Genomic DNA, 10,392 nt, shown 5'->3' with positions numbered 1-10,392 from the left:
GCCTGCCCTCATCTGGGAGGTCCCGGCTCACCTAGCATGCTGGGCTCGCCCTCCAGCAGGGACAGGATGTACTTGTTGAGGAAGAGGGTGCAGAAGCTGAGGAAGAACCAGAGCGTGAGGTAGAGCAGAGCCCGTGAGCTCCACACCCCCAGGTCCGACTCGATGACAGTGGTCTCGCTGATGGTGACGGTGAGCACGCTCTCCCCGGGGGCGCTATCACTCCTGGTGAAAACAATCTTCTCGCGGTGGCCGAACAGAGAGCCCCAGCCAAGGGGCGGCTTTCCCCGGGGCGTCTCCTCAGGACCCGGGGCCGGCTCTGCTGGGGCTTGGGGTTTTGCTGCCGCTGACATGGTGCACGTTCTCGTCTGCAAGATGCACCAGCACGGCCACGCCACCCTCAGGTGGCAGGACAGACACTGGGACCCGTCAGCATGGCGTCCTGCTAAGAGCGGGGCTGTGGCTGTAACAGAAAGAAAACACATTGCTCACGCAACCTTTAATGTCCTTAAAATAACTGGAAAGCAAACGTGGAATTGTGGCCTACTGTCTGCACGTGTCAGCCACTGCCCTGAAAAATGTGCACTGAACCCCGGGTCCCCAACTGCTCTGGCTGCCCCACCAAAATGAACCCCCACGCAGGCCTGGCCTTAGTGCCCTGTCCACTGGCTGCTAAGGTGGTGGAATCCAGAGGCCCCTTGTCACTCTGGGACCCCTGGTCCTTGGCCCTGGAGACCCCACCAGGCCACTCGTCCTACAGCTACAGCCAGCTGGTCAGTTTGGCCCAGGCCTGGGGTCTTTGCTGCCTGGTGCCTGGCGCTGCCACTGCTCTGCACCTGCCGTCCACTCTGGGACCAGCCATGGTGCCCTGCCCTGGGCCTGTCCCCTTGCGGTCTTGGTCCTGTCACATGTCACACTTGCTGGCTTGCCCAGGCCAGCAACCTGTTAACGTCTTATCCAGCGTCTGGAGTTGTTCTTTGCATGAGGACCGACCTGCTGCTGGCAGACACGCTACGGTCTTACTCCACCCACCAGGCTTTAGATTTCAGCCACCAGATTTTCCATTTGTGGACGTGCTGTTTGGTCCCATTTCAAATTGGCCTCTTTCCCTCAGCATCTTGCTTTTTCCTTAGCTTCTGATTCCTTCTTGATGCTGCTCACTGCAGTCTGACAGGTCATGTCAGTGGTGGAACCTTGACCCCTCATGCTGGCTGAGTGGCGCCAGGCACAGTCCCTGATGCGCTGTGATCACCTCTGCAGATGCTGGCATGCAGCCGCACAGGGGCCGAGGGGACATCTGCCAGGGCTGAGGGTTGCCACCAGCCGGGGCCAACTTCACACCTCTTTCCAGACAAACCCTGCAGCAGTCCAGGCCCCACGGCTGTAGCTCGGCCTGTGCCCACATGTCAAGCGAGCGTCTCCCCCACGATATTGGCTTCATCAGCAGCAGTTTCTCCCGCACCACTGCCCGCCCCACCTCAGGAGGGTTGGGCTCCCACGTTCCCAGTGACATCACACCTGAGTCCCTGGGCCACCCCTGGCCCGCCCAGGCAGCCTCCAACAGCCGACTGCTCAGATTGCGGGTCCCTCAGTATGTGACATCTGGGGTTTCCTTTCCTTTGGGAGGGCTCAGTCATGCATCTGAAATGGTGCCCATTACGTTTCATCCCTAACATGTAGGTGTATGCAGTGGACGCGCTGGGTGTCCAGCTGGCTGCCCCACAACTGGTCCTCAGAGCTTAGGTGGCCGCCACTGCCTGTGCCCCTCCACCTGCGAGTGCTCACAGGCCCCTCAAGCAGCCGGACCCAGACTGAGCTGGTGATGCCCACACCTGGCTCCCACCCAGCCTGGGCAGTACCAGACGCTGAGAGCCACGCCGCTCCCCCTCCGCCCTCTGCAGCTCCCCGCGGCTGGTCTGTCCAGTCACACCATTAGCTCAGCAAGCACCCTGATCTCTCCCCAGCCACCAGGTGCACCCCGACCCTTGGTACACCAGGACAGCTCCCCAAAAGGCACCCCAGACCACAACAGGGCTGCCACTGCCTGCGGGATTATCACAAGCTCTTCAGCCCCTTGGGCCGAGGTCTCTGTTCAGCGCCACCTCCTTCTTCCTCTTCACCAGCTCAGGGCCAGTGTTTTGTCCGGAGTGACAGTGAGCTGAGAGCTGAGCCTCTGTGGGCCCCGCGCCCCTGCAGCCAGGACACGGCGCCCTGAGCTGAGAGTGAGCTCTGTGCCCACCTACCCTGCCCCCTGAAGGAATGCGCTTGGTGGCAGGCAGAGGGAGCAATCCACCCAGGGCCCGGCCCAGCTGTGCCGCCTGGGCTCCTTCCTGCAGGGTCCACCCAGCCTCTTGGCTCCGGCCTGCAGCAGCAGCCCTCTGCCTACCAGCCACATACCTGCCCTGCCCCTCCCACCAACAGGACAGCACGGCCACCTCCCGTGGCCCTGCCTTCTCAGGAAAGCCTCCCTCAGGCCAGATCTTAATTTTGAGGCCCCTCTTTTCAGGGGCCCCGACAGTCATTTGTCACCCCTGTCCTACAGTCGTCACTGACCTTCCAATGCTGAGCCTCATCGCAGGGGCAGGAGCTGGTGTTCCAGGAGCCACCACAGGATCGGCAAAGAGCACAGAACAAAGCTCGAGTGGCAGGCCAGGGACAACCCCATGGCCTTCCCTCTGTCACATCACAGAATAATGCTCTGATTCAAACACGCGCATTTCCAGCTCACACGTGGCCAAGCACCTTCCTTCTCCACCTGGTTTTCATCTGAGACTCCCACAGCGTCCAGCAGCAGCGGGGGGGCCCCTCTTGCCAACATGGACAACGTCGCTCCCACCCAGATGCCCAGTGACTGTGGGCGCTGTGGGCAGGGACCCGACATGCCCTCGTCACATATGCTCAGGTCAGAGGTTTAAGGGACAAGAAATCGCTGTGTGACCCAGGCACATTCTCCTGTATTCTCTCTAAACAAAGACCTACCATCGGGTTGCAGGCGGCCATAGTCCCTCCATCTCCTCGCATGACAAAAATGTCATGAATAAACACCCAGATGAGTCCCACTCTGGCAATGCTGCTGTCAGCACACGCTACGGTCTGTTCGCGCATTTCCGTTGGAGCTGCGCTGGCAGTGGCCCTGCTCAGTCGGGAAGCCTGCAGGCAACCTGCGCTCTCACTGCTCTGATCACCCTCAGGTTGGGGACCCGACCTCCTGGCTCCCACTCCCCAGCCCCTCCGCTCCCATGGCCGTGAACGTCGTAGCTGTGCTGGCTGCAGGCAAGGCCACAGAGGGAAGCAGAACCAACGCCCCCAACACCCCCAGGTCCCTAGTGCTGACTGCGTGTGCCCACACCCAGGCGCAAGCAGAGCTGGTGAGCTCAGGCATCGCAGTGCAGCCCAGACATCAGAATATTCTAGCTTCTCGACTGCTTCTCAACTGCGGCCACGTGGAGAGTGATAAAGTGAACCGACATCTTAAGATGCTTAACCATAGAGTTGGGAGGACTATGGGTGGAGCTGGGCCTCTTGTTAACTCTACAATCCTGACTTCCCGGTTATCCTTATGGTAATTTCCGGGGGAGGGATCATAATAAAGGGATTAGCCATCTTGGGACGGGGTCTTTTTCCTCCACGTGGGCTGCCAGTTGGAGCTCCCTTGTTGGAGGTGACTTCTTGCACTGCGGTGGTGGTCTTGCTTCTTTTTATTTTTCCCGAGTAAACCTTTTCTTTAGTGGATTACTTAGAGAGTTATTTTCTGCCAGTCAACTTTTTGGGGGCTTGCTGTCCAGGATCCAGAGAGGAACGGAACTCTGGCAGCTTTCTACCCGGCGAACAAACCAAAGCGCCTCTACTGAGCCATTTATCACTCCAGTGCTTTGCTACTTGGCTTAGGGGCTGCGGGGTGAGTTTCTCTCCTGGATCTGAACCAACAGGCTTTTGCGTTTGGCGCTCTTCAGGCTTTATTCAGGAATTAAAAACATTTTTTTGCTTGTTTCATTCGTTTGTTTGTTGTGTGTGTGAATGCTTTAAGGCCTATTGTTGTTGGTTTTTTGCCTGTACTCGTGGCAAGTTGGCTTGCTTTCTTCGGAAAGCAGGCTGTCTTTTGAGACAAAACTGGCCTTCGCCTAACATCCCTTTGGGATGTTATTTCTACTGAAATTGGTCGGTTTAGCCAATGTTAGATCGTGCTGTGTCAGTGAAAAGTTAATGGAGTGCCGCGCCGCTCAGCCGATAACCAAACTCCCTGAGCGTTGGTTATTTGCCCGGAACGGATTCTAGCCTTCGGTCTCATTCCCAGTGATCAGACTGTTCCAGAGTGAGGTGAGTTCTGGAACACCTGTAGGTTATTCGAGTTGTAAATTGTTTGGGGCCCAGCCTTTAAAATGGGATCTCTAAAGTCTAAGCCTTCTAACACTGTCCCTCCTCCAGGGACACCAGCTAAGCACGTGCTCACAAAATACGGAGAATTTTTGTGCACATATTTAACTAAATGGGCAGATCTGACTAAGTGTAATTTTAGAAATCAGTGGCTACTTTGGGTAACTTTTGAGATTTCCAAACTTGAATTTCTTAAAACTAAATTGGATGGGGGCTGGCCGAGTGGCGCATTGGTTAGGAGTTGGCTTGGGACACCAGCTCTGAGCAACAGGGCCCTAGTTCGGATCCCACATGAGGGCCAGTGACGCTGCGCCCTCTACAGCTAAGATGGTGAACAACAGCTCGACCTGGAGCTGGGCTGCTGTTGAGTCACCGTAAGCAGCCATCCAATGGCTGGCGAGCAACTGCCTCTCCCGGGAAGAGCGCAATGATAATACCAACATGGGCCAGTGAAGCAACATTCTCCACAACTAGACTGAAGAACAAAAGGACCACAACTTGTCTGTTCCCCTTCCCCCGATTCCTCAGCGCTGTTCCCTCCCCACAATTCCCCAATAAAACCTTTAAAAAAAACAAAGAAAAACTTAATTGGATGGTAACAGTGTTGTAACTGAGAAAGAGGAATGGAATGCATATTTAGAGTGGTATATGGAGGCTGCCAAACAGGACTACAAATCTAAAGTTGTCAGTTTACAAAATAGAGTCTCAAAGTTAATAAAAACTGTTAAAAAGTCTAAAAAACAGAATGGCATCTGAAACCTTGTGCTCTTTGTCTACAACACTCCCTTGCCCTTCCCCCACTGCTTCTTTGACGCCTCTTCCACCTTCCACACCATCTTGCTCTTGTTTGTCGCCTTCCCCATCTTCAACTCAAACCCCAGCGGCACCTCCTTTCAAATCTCCTCCCTCTTTTTCCTCAGAACCTATCAGTACTCCATTTAAGATTAAACCCTCTGGAGATCTTAATAAACCCACATTTCTTATATTCCCTGGACAAAAGCTGAGTTACGAACCACTGTAAAGGAATTTCCTATAGTAACTGAGAATTCTAATAAGTTTGCTAAGGAATTTGATATTACTAGTCAAGCATATCAACCTGAATTTTCTGATTTGTACCAGCTGATCCATGTTTGTTGGTGAAGGCCAAGCTAGACATTGGATGAGGATTGCCGGATGGGAACATCCTGAAAGGGGTTTAGAAAAGCAAACCTCCAATTATTGGGAGGAAGCAGGGAACTTGCTCCAAAGCTACATCCAGCAATTCCCGAGGCTTTTCCAAAGTCTACGATTGGAGCAAAATCCACACTTGCTCGCAAAGGTCTGACAAATCTGTCCATGACTACTATAATAGGTTTCAGGTGGTCTTTAAAGAAAATTCTGGTCTTCCTTCAGATATTGACTCCACACGTGTTCCTTTTAATTCCTTGTCTGTCAACAGGCTAAATAAAAACCTTTCTGTCCTGATTAAGATCCAGGATGGGATGGGGAACTATGTGACCCTAGAATTGGTAAATTTAGCTAATGAGCTTGCCAGTACCCTAGAGGAGCCGCCTAAAAGCAAGGTTGCCAAGACATCTGATTTTCAGCCGTGGCAAACAAGAGGCCCTGTGGAAAACCAGAGAATTTCAACTTTTTGCTGCAAGGAGCAAGGACACGGGAAAAGGGATTGCTGTAAGTTTAAGCTTACAAGACATTCTGCCTACTAACCAGCTTCTTTCAGGCCTTCCAAATTCCCAGTGACGGAGCTCTGAGGAATTACAAGGTTCTTTTTCTTTTTTTTCCAGTCCTTCCCCTTAATCATCTTGGACAAACAGGTTTACGTATTTGAACCTATTACCTTTTGTCTGGGTCCCTTAAGAGATGAAAATTAACATCGTTTTTCTTCTTAGTTCTTGTGCCTTTACCCATTTATTAGGCAGAGACTTCTTGGCGAAGTATCATGCTGGATTTCCTTCCTCCTGACATTGAGGAAGCCCCTCATGGCTTCCTGACATGAACAGATCACCTTCTGACTCCTCGTGACGATTCGCAGAAAACTCCTCTGGGTAAAACTGATTTTCTCATGGTTTACCGATGGTTCATACTTAAAGGACAAAAATGGTGAGAACCGTGCTGGTTATGCTGTTGTAACCCCTCACCAGGTACTGTTGGCAAACATCTGTGCTGCTAAACTAGAGGGAATAGACTTGGATACACATGTCACACCTAAAGAAGGCACCAAACCCTGACTGGAAAAACACACAGTCTGGTGACCCGAAACTAAAGTTGTCAAAATTTTAAAGCAGGTGACCCTAAGGAGTTTGAGTTCCTAGTTTACCACCTGCCACATAAGTTAGGTTGCTATGTTCTAATTCTGTCTTTTTACTTTATCTGTTTAAGCTCTGTTTCAGATGCTAGTCGACACTGGACACCAGCTGTCTCCCAATCCCTGCCCTCTTCCCATGACGTCAGAGATGACACCTAGAAGAGGCCCTTCTGATACCGAGGGACTAGGGGCTAAACAGACATCAAGGAACAAAAGGTTGGACACTAAAAAACCTGAGGATAAAAGACCTGACTATGGATCAATAATCTTTTAGAAGAAAGATCTTGACCAAGAGGGGGGAATGATAAAAGTGAACTGGCATCTTAAGATGCTTAACCATAGAGTTGGGAGGACTATGGGTGGAGCTGGGCCCCTTGTTAACTCTACAATCCTGACTTCCCGGTTATCCTTATGGTAACTTCCGGGGGAGGGATCATAATAAAGGGAATAGCCATCTTGGAATCGGGGTTTCTTTCCTCCATGTGGCTGCCGTCGGAGCTCCGTGTAGGAGGTGTGCTTTCCGCACTGCGGTGGTGGTCTTGCTTTTTCTTTTTCCCGAATAAACCTTTTCTTTTGGAATTACTTGGAGAATTATTTTTTGCCAGTCAACAAAAGCCACTGCACAGGGGCACCCACAGTAAGGTCACAGTCACTGTCCCCAGGTTGGAAACACCCATTCCTGATCAAAATGGTCAGGATGTGACCTTCACGAGTAACTGCAAGTGACAGGGAACAAGGAAAGAAGAGAAAATCAATCAAGCGCTGGATGGAAGCCCTGCAAACCCTCATGAAATCTGCTCTCGGGCGGGTTTAATGTAGTATTTTTCGGTGGTAACAAACACAACCCAAATGCTATCATCAGAAAAACAAATAACTGTGTGTCTGGGACTGGCGCACGTGCCGGCAGCTCAGGCGTAAACCATGAGCTGTGACACTGGCATGATACGACAGTGTTACAGAAGGAACACAGTGGCTCCACAAAACGCTGCCGAATGCACCCAAACACTACACACTGTGCTTAGAAATGCAGGTGAAAAAGTTCTGGACAAAGCGAAGAACACAGAACGGGAGCAGGGCCACAGGACGGGGCGGGGCGAGAACTGCCACTAAGCATGAGGCTCGTGCATGGACAGGTGTCCTGTTACTTTCCACAGCTCCGCTAGGTCGAGATGCAGACATGGAGAAGCACCCCATCCACCGTCAGAAATAGCACCACCAGGTCCTCGGGTGGCCTGAGCCACAGGGGCCCCGGCATCCATGTCCGTGACTGCTGCCTGTTCTGGGCAGAGCCCGCTGTTAGCACTAATCCGCTGCTGTTACTGTGGATCCAATTTCACCTGGACCAGCTATCCAGGAAGGAGGGATGGGGGGGGGGCGGCTGGAACTATTCCTGGCAGGTTTGATCGCCCCGCCCTCCCCTTGCCCAGAAGCCACTTCTCAGTGAACACTTCCCCTGAACCCCGTGGCTCATTGACCACAGCCATGGGTGGCTGGAGCTCTGTGTCCGTGGGGTGGCATGTCCCCTGCTCCACACACAGGGACCAATGTGGCCATCCACCTGCATCCAGAGGAGGGCCCAGTGAGCCCAGGACAGACCTCGCCCTCCAGTCACAATCTTTTCACGACACTCAAATCTCCACAAACAGCCCACCTGGTCCAGGGACGATGTGACAATTGAGAAAGACCGGGCGCAGGGAAGGGCTGGCCCTGCTGGCCTCCACATCCAGCCAAAGTGACTGCTGTTCCTCAGCAGCTGAGGGCACAGGAGCCCAAGTCACATGGCTTCCGTTTTGCATCCAAACTCATCTGGAGTCCCAGTGAGAGACCTGAATGTCTTAAAAAATGAAAGTAGATGTTGGCAGCTTCTTACCCCTTCCTGCCAAGACACTAAACCACAGGTGGGGGGGGGGGAAGGATAGACGGCAAAGCCGGAGAGTTGAGGACACTCCAGACACTGCAGGGGCTCCCAGGGCATGGGGGGTAGGGGGTGGCATCAGGAGGAAACACTGCTGGATATGGAGACCCATAGCCGAGAGCCTGCAGGGACAAGAGGCGGCCAGGCTGCTGCCCTCCAGGCAGGAGACCAGAAGAATCGTCTCTGGGGAAAGGACAGAGCTTGAGTAGGGTGGATAGATGGATGGATGGATGGATGGTGATGGATTGTAGATGGATGGATGGATGGATGGTGAATGGATGGATGATGGATGAATGAAGGATGGATGAAGGATGAATGGATGGATGGGTTCACGGATGAATGAAAGATGGATAGATGAGTGGATGGAGGATAGATGGATGGATGAATGGATGATAGAGGATGGATGGATGATGGATGGATGGCGGGTGGGTGGATGGATGGATGGATGGATGGACGGGTTCATGGATGGATGGATGGAGGATGGATGGAGGGTGGATGGATGGATGATAGGTGGGTAGATGAGTGGATAGATGGATAGATGGATGACAGGTGGATGGATGGATGAATGGATGATGGAGGATGGATTGATGAGTTCATGGGTGGATTGACGATGGACGGATGATGGAGGATGGATGGTGGGTTCATGATGGATGGATGCAGGATGGATAGATGAGTGGATGGATGGAAAATGGACCGACGCATGTATAGATGGATGTATGGGCACAGCCATGTATGTGCGCATTTGCACATAATACATCTATCTCTGTATCTATTTCACAGCTCTGTCTACTGAGACACCCTGAAGGCAATGACACCCCAACAGTAGTGAGCACACCCACTGTCCTGATCTTTGTTTCTAAATGTCATTCTCCACTGAACTGAACCAGCTTCCTCAGTGAAATGTCTGGTTCCGGGGCTGGCATATTAGAGGCCCAGAAAGAAAAGAAGAAGGGGACATATCAAAGAATGATAGGGACACATCAAAAGGACACAGGAGCAAGTGTGAACGAATGTCCTCTAGCAAAATCCAGGAACAGTGTGAGCAAATGTAAACAGTGCGATTAAAGATAATTAGGGGGCCGGCAGAGTGGCTCAGTTGATTAAGAGTTGGCTTAAGAGCACGAACTCTGAGCAACGGGGCCACTGATTCGGTTCCCACATGGGCCAGTGATGCTGTGCCTGGGCTGCCAACAGGTGGCAGGATGGCTCAGCTCGTGAGAGCATGTGCTCCTAACAACAAGGTTTCTGGGTTCGACTCCTGCATGGGATGGTGTTTATATATATATAAACAATTCCTACAACTCAATAGGGAATGTAGGTGAAAACACATGCCACAGAAGGATTTCTAAATGGCCAATAAACACACGAAGGGTGGGTGTGAACTGTCTACTGCCGTATACATAACAAATTACTCTACACTTGGCAGCTGAAAACAAAAAACACTCATGGGGAGCTGGGGGAGGGAACAGCGTTGGAGAATTGGGGAAGGGGAACAGACAAGTTGCTGTCCTTTTGTTCTTCAGTCTAGTTGTGGAGGATGTCGCTTCACTGGCCCCTGTTGATATTGTGATCATTGCACTCTTCCTGGCTGAGACAGCCAGTCGCCGGCCATTGGACGGCCACTCACGGTGGTTGCCAGCCACTCTCACTGCCTGCCAGCCACTCACGGTAGCTCACAGCAGCCCACTGCAGCCCCACTGCGGCCTATGCTGTCGCCGGCGACTCACGGCAGCCCAGCTCCAGGTCGAGCTGTTGTTCACCATCTTAGCTGTAGAGGGCGCAGCATCACTGGCCCTCATGT

The 10,392-nt window shown here is 52.5% G+C and overlaps 1 protein-coding gene across 8 annotated transcripts in view; it reads right to left on the bottom strand.

Moving 5' to 3' along the window:
* SLC35E2B (solute carrier family 35 member E2B) overlaps window positions 1–10,392 on the bottom strand; it is a 30,033-nt gene that overhangs the window by 12,853 nt on the left and 6,788 nt on the right. For all 8 annotated transcript variants that reach the window (XM_019658510.1, XM_019658511.1, XM_019658512.1 and 5 more), the window contains one exon: window positions 32–460. In XM_019658510.1, the coding sequence (XP_019514055.1) occupies window positions 32–350 (319 nt within the window). In that variant the 5' untranslated portion in view covers window positions 351–460. The remainder of the gene's footprint in view (window positions 1–31; window positions 461–10,392) is intronic.

The sequence above is a fragment of the Hipposideros armiger genome, unplaced genomic scaffold (genome assembly GCF_001890085.2).
Source record: "Hipposideros armiger isolate ML-2016 unplaced genomic scaffold, ASM189008v1 scaffold_284, whole genome shotgun sequence".
Classification (NCBI taxonomy): domain Eukaryota; kingdom Metazoa; phylum Chordata; class Mammalia; order Chiroptera; family Hipposideridae; genus Hipposideros; species Hipposideros armiger.
Note: the sequence above shows the minus strand (reverse complement) of the source record. Positions and strands in the feature narration are given on the sequence as shown.